General features: G+C 41.3%; 1 protein-coding gene across 1 annotated transcript in view; it reads right to left on the reverse strand.

The window, feature by feature from the left end:
* The window catches only part of DNAH11 (dynein axonemal heavy chain 11), a 323,685-nt gene that overhangs the window by 95,816 nt on the left and 206,795 nt on the right, over positions 1–21,074 (reverse strand). The window contains exons 55-56 of the mRNA XM_004604267.2: positions 8,143–8,304; positions 286–519 (exon numbers count right to left, since the gene is read on the reverse strand). Coding sequence (XP_004604324.2) covers positions 286–519; positions 8,143–8,304 — 396 coding nt within the window. The remainder of the gene's footprint in view (positions 1–285; positions 520–8,142; positions 8,305–21,074) is intronic.

Genomic DNA, 21,074 nt, shown 5'->3' on the forward strand with positions numbered 1-21,074 from the left:
CCACCTGCAGGACTATGACACTGGTCCCTGCAAATAAAAATTTTTGCTGAAGGTTCCTTTCCTCTTGCTTGTCCTCTTAACAAAGGACACTGTTGGCATTCTCAACGGGCCTAACCAGCCAGGGTTTCTGATTTTGAATATTGTATTCAGCTCATTTCTTTGGGAGAAGGCTCCAGTATCTAATATCTGGGGGCTGAAATGTTGTCTCTTAAGGAAATTTTGTTTTTATTTGACAAGCATAGTTTTTTTGTGTGTGTGTGCAGTCGGTTATACTTCTAGATATACCTGAGAGGCTGTGGTTTTTAGCTTCTGGATGCCATTCACCAGGTGCTCTTTCTTCCGGGAGACCTCCTCCTGTTTCTTCTTCAATAGGTTCTTAAATAGTGATATTTGTCCAAGAAAACTCTTTGGGGTAGTATAGTTGTATCTTCTCTCATTCCGGTAGTATCTGGCACTCATTTCATTCACGCTCATGTGAACGTGTGCCATGAAAAGGCTGATGGAATCTTTATCTTGTGGCTGAAAGTGAAAACCACTGCAATTTGTATTAGGAAGTTTTCTCAGGGGAAAACAAAAAGGCAATGCTTAAGAAAAATCGACAAGATTATTACCCAGTTGGTTTTTTTAAATTAATTTATTTCTTAATTAGTGAGTCACAGTGAGGGTACAGTTACAGATTCACACATTTTCGTGTTTGTTTTTCCCTCATGCAATGTTTAAGACCCCATCCCTCCACCAGTGTCCATTCTCCACCACCCATGAACTAACTCAGTATCCCTCCCACCCCCCCAGTCCAGTTGGTTTTCTTAAACACTAGAACAAACTGTAATAGAATCTAGGAAAATGTATTTAATTCCTTAAGAGAAAGGGATGGGAGGAGAGATATGACAACGGAGTATTCAGCTTTGGGAAACTCTTTTGCCAAGTAGGACAAAGATTATTTTATGTACTCCACACACCAGCCCCAAAGCCAACATACAGCACAAGCACTGCTTTTCACAACTTGATTTGTGTCTATGAAGTGTGGGAAAGAGAAAAAAGAGAAATTGTGACACGGTACTCTGAGAAAGGGCCATAACATAGTGTTGCTCTGAAGCTATCTGCATCGCAGTTACTTAGGCAAAACCAAAACCAAAAAAAAAAACAACCCAAAAACCCAAAACTCCAAATCCTCCAAATAACAATAACAGAAAATTCCCCAGAACAGAGCTACCTCTTAGTTGTAAATGTTCCGGAGAACCCTCTGCTAAATAATCTTTCCTTTTTGTCCTCTGTGACTTCTGAAGTAGTTAACTTTTTAATTTGTGGAGTCACATCTCCCTCATTTTAATGATTATTTATTGCAATCTGTACAAGATGAACCAGGTTCAATTAATCAAGGGAAGCCTAAAAATCAATTAATATGAATTAAATGAGCTACACCAACTCTAAGGAAAGTCACACATAATTTACCAAAATGTTGTCAATAATGCTCTGATGTCTTTGGGAAAATTGCACACCAGTGGCTGGTGGAGCAGTTAAACGCTTCGAACCTGTACCATTAATATTACACCTGGGTGTGAGGAGAAACAGGCCAACTCGCACTGCACAAAAACAGCCGCCCCAGAGCCTGCCAGTGGCAGGAAAATATCCTGAGTGGGTTTGAAACATTCGTTGCTGGATTGCTCTGCATATGAAAAATTGACCTCGAACAATACTCTGAAGGCAGAAGTTAAGCATTGAGTGCCTTGCTTCACATATCAAACATCCTTCCGGTCTGCAGATCTGAGACCCAAGTATATTCCCAAATAGTGGGCTTGGAAATATAAACACATGTGAAAGTTATGTGAGCTCTGTCATAAACCACGTCCCCTGGGGATTTTATTTTTAAGCGAGTCTGACAGCGGTGGAAATGCTACAAAAATTTGTGCCTGCCCGGTCTTGTTTTAATGGGAACTAAAAGTGCACACATAGCTTCCTACAATAGAGATAGATACTTGCCCTAGCCAAGGGCAACCTCCTTACAGGAAGAAAGAAAGGAAAAGAGAAAGAAAAGAAGAAAAAAACAAACCCTGGCCCCAGCCCAACCATGATCCCTATGAGGAGGCTCCTCGGCTGCCCTGAAAAGCTCTTTAACAACAGTTTCATTTGTAAATCCGCATTGGAAGAAGTGGTTTCCGGTAGAGCTGGAAGTGGCCCGAGACAACTTGTCTCAATGGGGCAAAATAACTATTGTTATCGGGCTTAACAAAATGGCACAGCATGGGAGACTCGCGGAGCCAGGGAGCAGCTGGTTGTAATTCACACTGTTTTTCAGAAAACTCTAATCGTTCCAGAACAGACCTCTTTGATGACTGGTCTTCCCTGCATTCTCAATTTGTCACTTTCTCTTATGATAAGGTCAGTAGTGACAGCACTTCCTGACATTAACAGCTGTGGCTTTTAAAAGGGTCATTGTAGAACTACTAATTGCAGTAATTTCATTAGCATAAATTATTTATTCTGCCATTCATTTATCTACAGTTTTCTTTGGGGGTGGGGGGGCAGCGGGGAGCCGGCTGCTGGGCTGCAGCAGTGAGGGGGACTCAATGCTGTGTTTTTCACTTTTAAAGACACCCCTAAAGAGCATCATTCCTGCTACATTTGGCCCCTTAATGAAAACCAGTGGGTCCTGTTCAGCAGCCATTGAGCAGCCAATCGTGGTGGAGGCGAAAATAAAACCGAGCCAAGGGTCAGGATGGAATGGTTATAAAACCAACGTTTCCCACCCCCTTAAGACGCACTGGAAAACAATGCGGTGTCCAAGGCATAATCAGATGCAAAGGCGCAACTGCTTTTTTCTCGCATGAACAAAGTGTTTAATTTCTGCTCCCTTGGTTGGCTCACTGTAAACAGAGGGACAGAAACAAATGCCAGTGACTTGCTCTGACAGTTCTCAGGTGGTAGCAGCCACCCCAAGCACCCCAGCCGTCCGCCCACCTCTTGAAGCAAATCCCCCATAGCTGAAGTAACAAACTTCAAGCCAGTATCTAAATCAACTATCCTAAATGTTCCTGAGGATGCTACACCTTTCCAAGGCGGTGCTGGTCCATATTGCATTCCAGGAAGAAAGAAATGTGTGTAGTGTGTGTGGGGGGAGGGGAGGGACTAGCAGGTAGACCAATGCAATGCAAAACAATTTTCTTAAATTTAAATGGGATAATTTTCATAATTTTCATATATGCCACATGCCCACCATCCATCTTGAGAGTTTTTCTCAAAATTATTACCCTGTAAGTGATTTTACACCTTTCAGTGAGGTAGAATTGAACAGGAAAAGCTGTACTTACATGATATCTGTTTTTTTGGGTTTTCTGGGCCACACATGGCACTGCTCAGGGAATCTATGACATGCCAGGATCTAGCTTAAGTCAGCCTTGTGCAAATGCCCTATCCAGGCTATACTATCACTTCCATTCCTCTGCTGGTCTTTTTTGTGTGTATGTGTGGGGTGGGGGTGGGGAGCCCACTCCTGGCCGTGTGCTCAGGGATCACTCCTGCAGGCTTGGGAAACCATAGGAGGTGCTAGGAAACAAACCCGGGTTGGCAGTGCACAAGGCAAACATTCGATACATTGTACTATCACCCCAACCCCCTCTGTTGTTTTTTTTTTTAAAAAAATAAAATTTCAAACCTGACCTTTCAGCTTCTGAAAGTACCGGAGCTAAACTCCCCCACCCAAACCAGCCCTGTGTGATGAAAGTAGGAAAGACATTAGATACTTAAAGGCTGTCTTACTAAATGAAGAAAACAGACTAATGCACAAAACGAGCAGCAGTGTGTATGTGAGCCCCTCTCTTAAGCTCACCGGGAGAGGCAGCCAGGAATGCCAGGTTTGACCGGTTAGGAACTGTGCTAGGTTTTCAGTTTTGTAACAACAGGCAAGTTATGGCACTCCCTGAGCTTTGCTCTGCCTATAAAATCTAAGGTCACTCTTTTCCTGCCTTCCCTTCACACTCTTTCCTGTCACAACAGCCACCACTTGGGAAACAGCCAAATGAGGAACTGGTGTCCCTCACAGGCAGAGGCTCTGGCATCTAGGCTCCCCAGATGCCTTGGGGCGCTTCCCTGTGGAAGGATCTCGCACCTGTGGCCTTCACTCCTTCACCTGGGCCATAAGAAGACCAGCAGTCGCTTCTCAGTGGGCTGGTACTTGTAGTAACAAGCACCTTGTAGTAGCTGGTACTTGTAGTAACAATGCACCTCATTACCAGACTGGGGTCCATACACAGTGTGGTCACTAGTGCTAAGTAATGAGATGCTGCCACCACTGGCTCACTTGCAAGCTGGTTTCTGGTTCTTGTTACTTGGGTGACTGCATTCTGTTGGTCATTTATTCTTTGATCAAGTCTCTGTTCAAAAGCACAATCAAGTCCAGCAGAAGCCAACAACCTTCTAGGTAAGTTTGCAGGCACTAAAAGAGGGCACTGGCCTGGTTCCTCGGACAGATCATCCCAACAAAGCAGCAATACAGACTGAATCCTGGAGGAAGCAGAACAGAACCCAGCGGCCCCTCTAATAGTGTGCGGGACAGGAAGGCAGGGGCTGGTGCAGGACCTCGAGCAATGTGTTCCCAAGTGGTCAATGCAGCCACCGCTGAGGGTACAAGGGTGGGCGGGGGGCGCTTTTTGTTGGTTTTGTTTAAGGAAGGGGGATTTCCAGGGAGCCACTGAATGGTTTCATTCTGCAATGGGAGGTGGCAAACCATGTAACTGTGGGAATCTCTGAACGACAGGGAAACTACAAAACTACAACTGGAGGGTTGTGAGAGCTCCATTTGATGAAGGCAAAATTCTAGCTGAATAGTGTGCAGCTTAAACAAAATTCAGACCTTGGTAGGAAGGATTCTTAAAGTTCTATATCAACTTAGCAAAAACCCTGGAATGCAGCCTACTGCTTGCTACAATTTGATCATTATGCGGAGAGTAAAACTCACATAGGGTACAGCCTATTTGTGCTGATGTGTAAAGAAGAAAAGGGAAAAGATATTGATAATTCCACATACCGTTCTTCACCAATTTTGATAAAGGTTTCATTTAAGCCTATATGTGCTGTGACATGGACAGCATAACTACTTATTAGCTTGTATCATGTCGAAGAGACAGATCATTTCAACGTGCCAGTTGGCCCAATGTCTAAAGCACTTGAGCTCCTCCCCATGTTCGGGCTCCATTTAATGCCAACAAACCTCACGCCTCACGCTCCTGAGTTCCCAGTTTCTTCTCAGCAGCATCATCCGTCTGAAGGCCCCGCTCTCATGGATGCTTATTGACAATTTTGACTTGGAAAGCAAAAAAGTACTTTATTTATTCATTTATTTTGGTGGGAGCACACCTAGTGGTGCTCAGGGGTTATTCCTGGATCTGCACTCAGGGCTCTCTCCTGGTGGGGACCTGGGAGACCCCATGTGGTGCCGGGGATGGAGTCTGGATCAGCCAGTGCCAGGTAAACCCACTTGCTGTACTATGGCTCCCCTCACCCTTTGTCTTTGCACACCCAAATCTCCCACCTGTTTGCCCAGAGGGTTCCAAACCCATGTGCTGCCCAGCACATTCTTGTCCAGGAGCATCTTGCTCCATTCAAGCCCTTCCCAGGGGTGCTCAGCTGGCCTCTTCCCTCCTTGCACAGGGCCTCGCCACCTCCATTTCAAAGCTCCTCTGAGCAGTGCGTTGGCACGGTGTCTCCAGATCATACCAGGTGATAACAGAGTGTCAAGCTATTTGGGCCACTCCGTCAGCTGACTCAACGCCAGGTAACAAAAAAGTTGCAGCAGCAACTCCTCAGGCACCGTCAGCCCTTGCCCTGGGTGCTGAGAGTACACCCTGACATGTCAACATGACATGTCAGCTTATGACAAGGCTTGGCTTTAACAATGCCCTTCTCTGTGCCTAGATGGGGGTCACCTGGCACAAGGACCGGGGCACTCCGCAAAGGAGGTCAACCATGAAAAAGTGCTGATATTAACTTTTGGTCTTAACGGGAGACATTGAAATGCAGAAAGTCGTCAAATTAGCATCCATTTGAAAAAAGGGAAACGCTGTCTATTGCGATGTCTCCGGAAAAGACACTGAACACGTTTAGCAGAGCATGGAAACACTGAACTCCGGATTGTAGTGTTTGCTCTGGAGTAACAAATTAGGAAGGTGGGAAGGTTAAATAAACACACTGAGCTGCCACAAAATCCCCTTGCGAAGGTGTTTCCCGGCTCAGCCAGAGAGCAACGGCTAAGCGCCTTTGCAAGTTCCTCCTATAGGAGGCGCTGTGATACCACGGGACTGAGCGAGCACCAAGGCCAGCCCTCTGGCCTCGGGCAGTGCAAGTCCTGCCTCATCCAGCAGATGTCAATGGTCACCTGCAGATCAGAGCTCCTTCCAATGTTTCCGAAGGGGCTGCTACTTTGCCAAGAGAAAGTCTGCACCAGGCCCTGCTCTCCCCGTCTTGCTCCTGTCTGGGGAAACCATGGTGAGTGCCAAAGTGGATGCTCACTGTGAATCATTATGTGTCAGGCTACATAGCTTTTTCAGATTTTGATATATAAAAGAATTTCTGGCAGACGTCGCCGAGTATGAGTTTCTGCTACAAGGGACTCACTGACACGTTGGGTAAACAAGCAATGGTGGGAGTAGCACATCAGACAGAATCTATCCCCTGCTACGTGCGTCCTCTACTCTCACCTGTCATTACAATTTGAGTAGTATTTCTCCACACAGAGAAAGGGAGCTATGATCAGGTGAAATCCACTTAAAAAAATCAATATGTTATTTACTCTTGTTTTTTTTTGGGGGGAAGGTTGGGTCACAGCTGGTGATGCACGGGGATTACTCCTGGCTCTGCACTCAGGAATTACCCCTGGCAGTACTCAGGGGACCATATGGGATGCTGGAAATCAAACCTGGGTCAGCCCCGTGCAAGGCAAACGCCCTACCCGCTGTGCTATTGCTCCAGTCCTGTTATTTACTCCTTAACTACACATCTCCCCCTTAAAAAAAATCCTCATAAATACATTAATGTTAAGGTAAGGCAAGGAACAGAACTGAATGGATTCGGAGAAAACTGTGAAATAAAGAGATCATATTTCTTCTTCAATTGTAGAAAGAGTTTTAAAGTGTGGGGACCATATAGTATAGGGGTTAGGGTGCATGCCTAGCACTGCCTGACCTGGGCTCAATTTCTGGCACGTCATAGTCCTCTGGACATAGGGAAGTGCATCCCTGGAGGCTCTCTGAGCACCTTCAGGGGTGGCTCATGTATCTCTGGCACTGCAGGGGCCCGAGCAGCACTGCACCCTCAGGCCCTGGTGTTGATCTGCTCGCCTGCTCAGTTGACAATGGTATATGCGACCCCTGGACCTCTGAGCATCACCTGAGAGAGCTTCCTCCCCACCAATATCATAAAGTCTCTATCAAGTATATATTTCAAATATTACTCAAGACTTTTTCACTGCAGTCAGCACTAGATTAATAGACATTTGGGACAACACAATAGACTATATATAATAAAGCTGCATATATGTGTAAAACTATAAATGTATAAGCAATAAGGCTAGCTGCATACAAATAATGAAAGGTGTAGCTGTGCTCATACTTCTCACCATCTGACTACCAAAAGGCATAAAATATTAAGGGGCTGCACTGGAAAAAGCGGCAGATATAACTCTGGAGCCAGGAAGCTGTAGTAGGTTGTGTCTATTCTTATTTACTTTCCAACTGACATCACTCCTTGCATTCCCCATTCTATTTTTGTCTCAGAAAAGCACTTTTGTTTATTAGCCATTCCAGGTATCGTTTCCCTGATGGCTCGGTGGAAATCAAAAGACAAACTTTGCCAGGAAATTCTCCATCACCACTCCCCCAGGCGAGCTCCTCGGAAAGGTACTAGACAGAAACCTTCATTTTTAGAAGATATAGAAGTTGTAAACGATACTTTCAGATTTACTGGAAAGGGAGAGAGAGCAGAAGGACAGAGAGAGAAAAACAGGGAGAGAGAAGGAGAGGAAGGGAGAGAAAGGGAGAGAGAAAGGGAGAGAGAGCGAGAACGAGAGATGCGAGAGCAAGAGATGTGAGAGCGAGAGAGAACGAGAGGGAGAGTGAGCTAGAGAGAGAGAGAGTGTGTGTTAAGGCATACCTCAATGCCATCCGTTTCCTCAATGAACCGCCTGCTGACTGAAACCAGGGCCTCCTGGGGCCAGGCATGAAACCAGTCAATAGCTGTGCAGTTCACTATGGCTGGGAACTTCCGAGCTCTAACTCTCAGCGTGTGGCCAACGGGAGAGAAACACAGAATGACCTGTGGAGACATGGGGGCAGGGCAGAAACAGGAGGGTGATGAGTGAGCAAAGAGTGACACTGCAATCCCGGACAATAAAAGAAAGGAGAGCGACCACCCATGACCTGAAGCTATCCTAAAGCCCCACAGAGAGGAAAGCAGGAAGCACCTCCCTCCAGCGCCCATGAAAGCATAAACCTGTTCCAGGTGGCTGCCCCTCACACACAAAGGAAGGCAGCTACACAGCTACTTTCCCTAGGATTGGTTTCTCTTTTTTGCCCAGCAACTCCACTCCTTGGAAAATTCCCCAAAGGCCGAAAAACAAAATGGAGAAAAGACATCTGCATCCCTATGTTCCTGGCAGCGCTATCCACTGTAAGCCAAAAACTGGAAACAAGGCAGATGCCCAAAGATAGATGATGGGATAAAGAAACTATGCACACATACACAATGGAATATTACTTGGCCGTAAGAAAAGATAAAGTCATGTAATTTGCTGCTCCATGGAGGAACCTGCAGAGTATCATGCGGAGTAGTTACCCAGAGGGAGAGAAGCACACGAAATGAGCTCACTCATAGGTAAGATATAAAAAACCATAATGGTTGAATAAAAATGCTCAAGACAATGGAAACAAAGAACCTGAGAACTGGTATTCAGTAGGATGCAAGTCCCCATGGGAGATGGGACATAGGATAGGGGGCTGGAGGGTGATGCTTGTGGTGGAGGGAATCATTCAACGGGAAGGAAGGGGGTGCCGTAATGTGGTAAGATGTTATGGATAAAACCCTATCAGCAACGGTACTGTAAACCACAGTGAAAAATGTATGTATGTATATCTGTTTTTATATATGTATATACATAAATACATTACTTATATACATATATACAGTGTCTCATAGAAGTAGACTGGTGGGTGGGAGGAAAATGGCAGTGCAGAAGGGCACTGGTGAAGAGATATGTTGAAACAATGCATGCCAATCATGAATAACTTTGTAACTTCATGGTATCACTGCACTGTAGCTCTGTCCTCCCATTGTTCATCAATTTGCTCCAGTGGGCACCAGTAACGTCTCCATTGTGCGACTTGTTACTGTTTTTTGGCATATCAAATACACCATGGGTAACTTGCCAGGCTCTGCCGTGCGGGCGGGATACTCTCAGTAGCTTGACAGGCTCAACTAAAGTTTTTTAAAAACAGAAACTTACTTAAGGAAAAGGAGCCTAATCAAGGAAGAATAAAAGTAAGTGTAAGATCCAACTCAGACGCAGCCATGGACATATCAATGTTTTCTTGATTTACAATGCTATTAATAAGGGTTTTATGCATACAATGTTCCAACACCACAAACAGTTTTGGTTTCTTTGGCTGGAGAGACAGTACAACAGGTAAAGGCACTTGTCTTGCATGTTTCAGGTTTGATCCCTGAAACCACAGATGGTCCTACAAGCACTGCCAGGAGTGACCTGTGAGCATCATCAGGTGTAGGTAAAAAAATTGAGTTATATTCCAAGAAGTGAAGTTCCAAAAAGAAGAGTTTCCATTGTCTTTGGGTATTTGTTATTCTGTCACTATGTTTCTTTATATTCCACATGAGAGATCATTCTGTGTGATCATAACTCTCCAGGTTCCTCCATGGAGCAGCAAAGTTCATGACTTTACCTTTTCTTATGGCTAAGTAACATTCCGCTGTGCATATGTACCATAGTTTTTTTATGTTTGCTTCTCATCTTTAAAAACACTGTTGATCATTATCAATGGTGGAAAATTAGATTTTCCCATTACACAATAATATATTAAAAAATGACAAAAGAATACCAGTACCCCTCACTTCCCCTTCCTTCCATTCTTTTACCCACCAGCTCAATAAAACTGTGTAAGATACTTTAAAAACCTGCAGTGTTTGACCATATGGAAGGCTCACTTCGTTCCTTAACAGTTTCAATCTGACATTCCTCTGGGGTCTGTCATGAGTGCCTGAGTGTGTCTCTGACTCTGTGGCTTTGCTTTGGAGGAAGCGAACCTCAGGACTCAAAGCAAGTCTGAAAGTTCTTTTTCGCTACTTTTTTTCCCTTTTGAGTTTTGGATCACTCCTGCTTTTTCCCCTCCTCCATTTGGTTTTTGGATCACACCTGTTGGTACTCCCACCTTGGTGCTCTGGAATCACTCTTGGCAATGCTTGGAAACTCAACCTGGGCTTCCTGCGGGCAAAGGCAGCCTTCACTGTCTGTCCTCCAGCCTTCTGGGTATGTCTAACTGTCACAGGAGTTTTGGTCATGGAGTTGCCCTGTGTGTGCTAAGTGTGAGTGCAAATGGAAACATCTTTTAAGCCTCCTCCAGGCCCCCTAAGTTCCTGCAGAGCTGAGGGCACCCAAGGAGTGAGGGCAACAGGGTTAGGTCTGAGAACCAGAGTCTTGATTAGGTCTGAGAACCAGAGTCTTGATTTGAGTGATGGTTCTGACTAGCTGATATATAACAACGCATTGCTGTTGACGCTGTGCGCTCAGACAACCAATGAAATAGTGTTTTTTTTCAAAGAACGTTTCCCCTACAGCATTTAAAAATGTCAGTCTTTGGATAGGCATATGTGGTATATTTCTCCATCTTCAATCTTCAGGATTTGCCAGCATCTCAAACCGAGATGTGTGCCTCTGCCCTTTTACTTGAAATAAAATGAATTTATCTTAATAAAAATTCACATGATGAAAATATGCTGCACATATAAACGAATTTATCAGGTGCTTTCACTATCTTAATTTTTTGTACTAGAAACTGAAAACAATTTGGGAGATAAATGCTAAAATCACAAATACTTTTTAATGATGCACTAGCTGACTGATCATGTATTCATCATATTCAAGATTCTAGTTATAAACTGAATGATTGCTGTAATGTTGCTTGCTACATTAACAAGCTGCAGTTACAATGCATAATTCTCACTTGTGTCTCAGTTTTCAGATTCTCTTATCAACCTTCTTTTCTCCTTTCACTTGACTATTTCTCTCTTGTGCCCTGGAAGTTGGTTTCTAACACCCAACTTCTTTCCTGGTGATGACAACTTTGGAAAACTTCACTGACACATAACTGCAGCAAAGACAGATGAAAAATAGAATCTTTTATCTGATTCTACATATTTCTACAACTTCTACTGTTATATTTCTTCATTGGGTGTTGGCATAGGTTGGCATACACTGTGTGATAGAAAACAGTATATCTGAACTGCGTGTATTTAGACTCATGAAAAAAAGACTTTCTTAGAGTTAACAATATGCCTTTATTTATAGAAAGATCATATAGGATGATTATGTACAGAAATATTTTTCTTTTCTATACCATCATAGTTGAAGATGCGTTACTATGTTGCTATATGTAAATAAGGATTCCACTGTGCCCCTCGAGATTTCCTCTGGGGATGGGTGGTGGTGGCAAGAGAACAGTGGTGCCCAAAGGGTTCTCTGAAGTTGTTGGAGCCTCTCCATACCCCAGGAATAGAAACCCTTAGGCTGGGACTTGTCGATCTGTACTTTCTTGAAGATTTCAGGTAATTCTGACACCCACAAGTGTAACATAATGCTTTTATGTGTTCTATGAAAATACTGAAATGAATCATTGACATTATCAGTGTGTCTGTATTGGGTGAAATACAAAATCTGAACCTACATACAGAGTAAAATGAAAGATGTAAGAGAATTTAAAATTAATTAGAGACTTGTCACTACATTAAATTCTATCACCTAAAATAGACCATGGGAATGAAATGAGAGGAATATAATTATCGGTATACTTCCTCTAAGGGAAAGGATAGAAACATACCAGCTATGAGAGCTGCAATCATCAAACCCCATTTACTGCACAGTAATTCCTAGTTTTGCTAGAAATCTAGCACAGATTTTTCTCCTGATATTTTTCTCAGTAATTGTCTCACCTGAGGATTGTTGGGAATATGTCAGTCATTTTGTTTTTTCTAAAATAGTTTCCAACTTTTTAACTTAAAACAAACTCAAGTTGCCACAAGAAACATTACTGTGGGGAAAAAAAATTATCCTGGAGCACTGTGTTATTTTCTTTTACTCTTATTTTCTCTAATGAGAGATTAATCAGCAAAATATTTATAAAAAGACAAATGACTTTATAAAAGGTCTGAGACTGTTATGTAAATTTTTGTCAGCTTCACTAAGGCATAATGTGGACAAAATCACAAGACGTTAAATGTATGTATAGTATGGTGCTTTTATGCATATAGATACAGGGAAAGTCTTCCCCCAGTGAGCAGTGAGCATGATGTCTGGCACTATATTTGTGTCTGTCTTTCTGTGTCTCTGTGTATTTGTATCTTTACCTTATTTTTTTCAATGGACTGGAGCAATAGCACAGCAGGTAGGGTATTTGCCTTGCACATAGCCGACCCAAGTTTGATTCCTCCGTCCCTCTCGGAGAGCTCGGCAAGCTCAGCAAGCTAGGGAGAGTATCCCGCCAGCACGGCAGAACCTGGCAAGCTCTCCGTGGTGTATTCGATATGCCAAAAACAGTAACAAGTCTCACAATGGAGACGTTACTGGTGCCTGCTCGAGCAAATTGATGAACAAGGGTATGACAGTGCTACAGAGCTACCTTACTTTTCTCAATAGAAAAACCTAAATTCTACTCTCTGTAAAACTCAGATTTTACAAATTGTCCCCTAGACCTAATTTCTCTTTTTTTTTTTTCTTTTTGGGTCACACCTGGCAATGCACAGGGGTTACTCCTGGCTCTGCACTCAGGAATTACTCCTGGCGGTGCTCAGGGGACCATATGGGATGCTGGGAATCGAACCCGGGTCAGTGGCATGCAAGGCAAACACCCTACCCACTATGCTACCACTCCAGCCCCTAGATCTAATTTCTCTTATAACTGAAAACTTATATAGTATACTGAAAGCTTATATACACACACATATATATATACTACAGATAAGCTTGCAGCATATACACATATAAGTATATGTACAAAAGCATATACACATAAGTATATATACAAAATCTATATATAAACTTTCATTATATACTAAAGCTTATATATTGTACTCATATACTCTGTTATATCTCCCACCAATGACACCCTAGAAAATACTTTTGTTTCTATGCTTCTATGAGCTTGATGTTTTTATCTTTTAGGGTCTATATTTAAGCATATATATATATACATATATATATATAAAACAATGATTCTAACTCATAATGGTTTTTATTGTAATTTCCCTGATGATTAGTGATCTTCAGAGTACCTTTTCAACTACCTGTTGGTTATTTGAATGTTTTCTTTGGGAAAAAGAGCAGATGCTTTTACCATTTTTCACTAGAGTTGTTGTTTTTTTCCTACTGAATTGCAGGAGTTCCATGCACATGTTGGTGTTTACCACTCACTGAGCATGTGGTTTGCAAATATTTTCTACTTGTTTCTATTTTGTTTTCCATTTTGTTGATAGTTTTCTTTGCTGGAAAGCAGCTATTCAGTTTAATACAGTCCCAGTTGTTAAACTTTGCTCTTGTTGTCTCGGCTTTTGGTGCTAAATTAAAAAACTCAGTGTCAGATGTTAATCTTAACCCCATATTTTCTTTAGGAGCTTTAGTGCTTCAGGTTATTCAAGTATTTAAACAACTTGAGCTGAATTGCACAGCGGGTAGGGTGTTTGCCTTGCACGTGGCTGACCCGGGTTTGATTCCTCCATCCCTCTCAGAGAGCCCGACAAACTACCGAGAGTATCTGCCCGCATGCCAGAGCCTGGCAAGCTCCCTGTGGTGTATTCGATATGCCAAAAACAGTAACAAGTGTCACAATGGAGACGTTATTGGTGCCCGCTTGAGCAACAGGACGGCAGTGCTACAGTAAGACAGGAGCCCATTTTCATTGCTTTGCACATAGTTATCCAGTTTTTCCAAGACTGATTTATTAAAGAGACTATCCTTGCCCATTGTATGTTCTTGGTTCCTCTGTAAAAATTAACTTACTTTATACTTTTACTTAAAGACTGATTTATTAAAGAGACTATCTTTGCCCATTGTATGTTCTTGGTTCCTCTGTAAAAATTAACTTATTTTATACTCATACTTATTTGAGGGCCTTCTTTTCCATTAATCTACGCAAATTTTAAATTTAAACATTGTGAGTTTTGATGAGGATAGCTTTGTAGCATACTTTGAAATCAGAAATTATGATTTTAGTTCCACTTAAGATTGTTCTAGTGATTTGGGATCTTTTATGGTTCCACAGAAATTTTAGTGCTGTATTTTCTATTAAAAATTTTGTAAGTTGCTCTGAATCTTAAGACTGTTGCAATGCACATTTTTAATCAAATGTACATTATAATAGTATTTTAATCCATAAGCAGAGTCTAGATTTTCTGTTTCAAGTTTTCTTCAGTTTCTTATAGATGTCAATGTTTTTTGTTTTTTAAATTGAATCACAGTGAGAAACAAAGTTACAACATTGTTCATGATTGGGCTTCAGTCATACAATGTTCCAACACCCGTCCCTTTACCAGTGTACATTTACCACCACCAATGTCCCCAGCTTCCCTTCCACCACCACCATCCCCCACACCCCCAGCTTGCCTCTATGGCAGGCACTTTTCTTCTTTCTCTTTCCTGTTGGGCTTTATACTTTTCAATACAAATATATGTGTCCCTTTACCTACTTTGAGCACTCAGTTCTTTTCCAGAGGTTTCACTTCTTGAGTCAATAGCTTAAAATTTGGGGAACTTCATCATCATCTTGGGAACTTTGTCCCAAGATAATGGAATCCAGTGAGAAGCAAGGTAGTGATTTAGGAGCATAGAAGCGATCAGTTGCAATTCTATTTGGACAGGTACTGGGCTGACCCACTCCTTCTGATCATCTCAGCCATAAATGGGTGTCCAAATACTTTTGATGGCTGGTTGATCTCTTCTGAGATTTATTTATGAGTCTCTAGAGCAGGGCAGGTAGAGGAGTTTCCATGGTGGGCCAGAGGTAGTTTGTGGAGGGAAGAAGGAGAGGTAGCCCATCCTGACATCGAGAAAGTCTGACTTCAGTCATGAAGACCTGCATACCTACATTTTTTTTTTTTCGGCAGGCCAATTTCTTGGTGAACTTCGTCCCTAGATGGTGGAGTCTGCCCAGAGGCATGGATGCCTAGCTGTCACTTTATAGCACTTTTCTATCCTTAAATTTATTCCCAAGTATTTAATTCTTTACAATGCTTTCCCACATTTTCCTTCTAGCAGCTCACTCTTAGCAGGGACACATACTTGTCTTTGTGCATTTGGTGGTGGTGAGTGTATCATGTAATTTTACTGAATTTTCTAATTCTAATAGGATTGGGGGGTGGACTGTTTAAGGTTTTGTATTAATAAGATCATATCATAACCATCCTTTCCCATTTGGATACCTTTTATTTCTTGTCTGATTATTCTGGCTAAGACTTTCATTATTATGTTGATAAAAGTAATGAGTGGACACCCTATTTTGAACCTAACCTTTGAAGATAAGCTTTCAACTTTTTATAATTTAGTAAGATGGTAGCTGTGGGCACAACGAAATATCACTGTATCACTGTTGTCCCGTTGCTCATTCAGTTGCTCAATCGGGTGCCAGTAACGTCTCCGTTCATCCCTGTCACCTTCAGGGCCAGGGGAATGAAGCCCACTATTGTTACTGTTTTTGGCATAATGAATACGCCATGGGTAGCTTGCCAGGCTCTGCCACCACAAAATATGAATAGAATTTTTATTGATGAAGATACGCTAAGTCTTGCCAAGAGAATACTGTCTCCCAAGAAACCTTCCAAGTAAGGACTACTTAGCTCCAAATATAGAATTTAGATTACGACACACTTCCAATGCCGGTTTCAAAACTCATGTGCAGTCTTTCTTGGGCATATCAGTCTGAGACTTCCTCTCCTTGAAACACACCTTGAATTGGAGGCTTGGAGAGAAGAATCCTCTTCACCCAACAGGTATCATCTACTGCTAAATACCGAAGGTTACTTATATATGCACCTTTCAAAATAATTCCAAATAACTGCAATGACCAAACTGGCTTAAGTTAGTTCCCAGCAGTGAATTGGAAAGAAAAGTCAACTATAAAAATAAAGTTAAAAATGCCTCAGACAGCTGTGCTCTTCTCTAAAAGCAAATTCTCACATGTAAAAAAGCAAACCCTGAAATCACCATCTATGGTCGCTGCAGCTCTAACATTTGGATGTCAAGAACTTGCTTTTGGAATCCAAACCATAGAATTTTCTATTTTCTCTTTCTTTTTCTCTCTGCGCAGGTGTTATGATTCATTTGCAATAACCCAATTTTCATTGTGCTTTGTAATACATTTCTGTTTCTTTTAGAGAAGAACCCCTTGTAACTATATATTTATTTGTATATCACTAACAAATGTTAGTGATAGGAATAAACTCAGTCCATTTCCTCTCATAATGAAAATTTGAATTGCTACTATCACTCAGAATTCAATATTTTTTCTAGATGATATAGCTTATTCTCAAATAGATGTAGCCCTCCCAGATATTTATATTAAGAAGCTTCTATTCAAAACTTATTTTTGCATTTATTCTCAAAAGTCTCTGAGTTTTCAGGAAAGCTGAGAGCCAAAACAGAGAATTCTAAAAATGAGGGTTTGGGACAGAAAGTATTACCCATTTTAACTATTTTAATATTATTTAAAAAATCTTTCTGGGTCACTTGTCCATCTGATAATAATATCAATTATTTTTATAATGTCCAATAGTATTTTCAACATATATGCAGCTAGTATATTTCGACAAGGTATTCTCCTTTTAGGAGACACAATGAAAATTATTCCCATGACTTTGTCCTTGTGACTACTGATCATTATAGATTGATACATTTTACATTGGGGGTTCAATTCTTTCCCTTTCTTTCCCCTTTTCTTCAACAATGAAGGACTTCAATAAAATTGCCTGAGGAGCCCCCACAAAGAGCAAGTCCATGCCTAGAATTGCAGGCAGGGGGATGGGGCCTCATCTCTGCCCTGCTGGCTACCAGCACCCTGGACTGTCCACACACAAGTTTACTTTCCACGCTTGGCTGCAGCCTCAGAACCTCATAAACAGAAAATTAGTGCTGGATTATCTCCTAGCAAGGACCACATCTCAACTATGTCATGCTATGCTTTGGGCTTATAACCTATGGTGCTCTGCCAGTAAAGGAGTGGCTACCTCTGTGGACACTGTGTAATCACACTAGTAGCTGTGGAACCAACTTCATATTTTGCAGGAAAATCCTAAATCCCAAACACAAGCAAAGTGGAAAAAATAAGAGGATGATTTTCTTAAAAAATGTTATTTGGAGGGGCTGGAGGGGCTGGAGCGATAGCACAGCAGGTAAGGCGTTTGCCTTGCACGTGGCTGACCTGGGTTCAATTCCCAGCATCCCATATGATCCCCTGAGCACTGCCAGGAGTAATTCCTGAGTGCAGAGCCAGGAGTAACTCCTGTGCATCACCAGGTGTGACCCAAAAAGAAATAAAAAATTATTTGGAGAGTTGGAGTGATAGTACCGTGGGTAGGATGCTTGCCTTGCACTCAGCTGTCAGCCTTGGCACCCCATACCATTCCCTGAGCCTATCAGGAGTGATTCCTGAGTGCAGAGCCAGGAGGAAGGCCTGAACAACCTCAGGTATGCCCCTTCCCCCTCAGGAAACAAAAACCACGGTTTTCTTCTCATTTTTGTGCCATCTTGAGGTGTTCAGGGCTTACTCCTGGCTCTGAGTACAGGCTAAAGGGACCATATGTGGTGCCAGGGGCTGAATGTGGGTCGGCCACCTACAAGGAAAAGTATCTTACCTGCTAAAGCCCAAGAACATGATTTTCCAAATGCAAAGTTGATCTCATCTAAAATGATGTCTTTTATGCTGGAATCAAGTCCTTAATTTCTGGACTTAAATAATTATTTACAATGTATAATAATGGAGACAGAGGTTTTAATTGCTCTGAGACACTTTTTGATCATCTTCACTTTCAATGAGATCTTTACCATCTTTGTGTTGATGCAAAGATGAAATTCCAAGGTTTTTTTTGTTTGTTTATATTTGTTTGTTTTTGTTTTAGGAACATGCCTAGTAGTACCCAGGACTTATTCTTGGTTCAGTGCTCAGGGATCACTCCTGGAGGGAACTGGGGGACCATATGGTATTCTGGGGATCAAACTTGGGTTGACTGCATGCTTTACCCACTATACTGTTCTCTCTGAGCTATTGGGGCTTGAAAGAAGACTATCATAAAATTAAGAAAAATTTAAAAGCATGTAAAGGCTGAAAAATAACTACAAGATAATTCCTCTGGAGTTTACTTAATATAGAAACTTGAACAAAGGGATAAAAATGTACCTCATAATCTCTATAGGCTAGAGGAAAATTAGGGAAACCCATGATGAGAGAATAGGCCCCTTAAAGAGGGGAAGCTAAAGCACTCACATTAGACATAAAAGAATATGACAAAGATTACCAAAATTGTTGCTTAAAGGTTTAAAATTATCAGAAAGTTATTGCCATTTTTAGACAGAAAAAATAATCATCATTAGAAGTGAGTAAGATTCCAAGATGAATTCACTGTAAACCAGCAAGTCCAAGGAACAAACTATAAAATCTATTGGAACTGATGGTAATTTTAATATAAAATTTAATATACAGTCCGGCAAAATATCAAATACCTTCTTCTACCTTCATTAAGTGACTATCTTATACAAACACCATGATCAGTTAAAAAAATTGTCAAGATCAAAAAAAAAATTGTCAAGATCAGGGGCTAGAGTGATAGCACAGCAGGTAGGGCATTTGCCTTGCACATGGCTGACCCGGGTTTGATTCCCAGCATCCCATATGGTCCCCCAAGCACTGCCAGGAGTAATTCCTGAGTGCATGAACCAGGAGTAATCCCTGTGCAACACCAGGTATGATGCAAAAAAAATTGTCAAGATCAAAATCTATAAAATACTGAGAAAAATTTATACAATTTGCTATACAATCTAATATACTAAAAACATTTCATATTAAAAACATGTTTAACAAATAAGTGCTTCAGCTTTCTGGACATAAATCATCATAAAAATTTCATTTGTTAATGAATGTAATAATAAGCCACGCTAGTTAAACCTGGTACAGTGGTTATAAAGTTCACTTGTAATTAAAAAAAAAAAAAATATATATATATATATATATAAGGATGTCAAAAAAATTGACAAAAGTGAACACTGACAAAGGATTCACACCATGAGGAAATAAGTCTTATTTTATTTAATTTTTAATTTTTTTTTTAATTTTTTTGCTTTTTGGGTCACACTCGGCAATGCACAGAGGTTACTCCTGGCTCTCCGCTCAGGAATTACCCCCGGCAATGCTCAGCCCTACCCGCTGTGCTATTGCACCAGCCCCAATAAGTCTTATTTTATAGGTAAGACAGGATCTGTGAGTGAATGGAAACATTAATCATTGCCAAATTAACCTACACATTCTCACTGAAAATTTTTTAATTGTTAAATTGATTTGATGAATCTCTATGAATGTAAAGTTTCAAAATCCTACATAAATATAAAAAGGTGATATTGATCTACTAAACTTCATAATAAACCATAAAGTCACAATAAAAAATGTGTATTTATAGAGTCATAGCTGAACATATTTAGGAACATGATAGAAATAGATGCTCTCAGTAGCTTGCCGGGCTTTCTGAGAGGGGCGGAGGAATCGAACCCGGGTTGGCCACATGTAAGGCGAATGCCCTACCACTGTGCTATTGCTCCAGCCCCTCTCCCTACAAAGGAGAATAATAAGGAGATACATGGTATGAGGGACCAGACAACAGTCTATCTCCTAAATTCACTGAATTCTTAATAGTGGGAAGATTGGTCCTGTCACACCTCTAATCTGAATAGACAGAATACCTATCCATATTGTTTCATGTTTTAAAATAAAATACTGCAATATCATCACACAAATGTTATAAGCTGTGGGAGAGGAAAGGACAGGTGTTCTATGCATGTTACAAATATTAAATATCTGTATCTATTAAAGGAAATGGGCCACAAAAAATTCTCAAAATACAAGTTTTCATTTAAAAATACATGAAATAGATTTTATTCTTTGTCCTTTTTTTTGAGCCACACCAGCTGTGCTCAGGTTCTACTCCTGACTCTTGCATTCAAGGATTACTCCTGGCAGTCTTCTGGGACCAATCAATTGTGGTGCACGGCAGAGCCTGGCAAGTGACCCGTGTTGTATTTGATACAGGAGTAAAACAGTAACAAGTCTCAAAATGGAGACGTTATTGGTGCCTGCTCGAGCAAATCGATGAGCAATGGGATGACAGTGACAGTGACAGTGATAGAAATAGATATTACAAAATAGAATTGTATACTTAGGCATTCAATATGAGATAGGTAACATTTCAAATTAGGGGTGAGAGATGATACAATAAATTATACTAGAAAAATTTGGGAGAGGAAACTTGAAAAGCTTACTTATACTGTATCTAATAATGGAAAACTAAAGAAAATTCAGAATAATACTTTCATAACCATGGAGTATTGAAACACTTCCTGTAAGTACCTTAATTCTGATCTTTTCTGAAGTAAAATTCCTTTAGAGAAGTGTGAGGAGCAAGAGCCAGAGACAACTGGTTCCTTCAGAGGAAAGCTGAGAGTATACAACACAGGGTGAGATGCAGGTGAGTCTTCAAGACACAGAATTGTTTGGGGGATAAACCCGGTAGTGCTCAGAGCTTACTGCTAACTCTGGACTTAGGGATCA

The sequence above is a fragment of the Sorex araneus genome, chromosome 1 (assembly GCF_027595985.1).
Source record: "Sorex araneus isolate mSorAra2 chromosome 1, mSorAra2.pri, whole genome shotgun sequence".
NCBI classification, from domain to species: domain Eukaryota; kingdom Metazoa; phylum Chordata; class Mammalia; order Eulipotyphla; family Soricidae; genus Sorex; species Sorex araneus.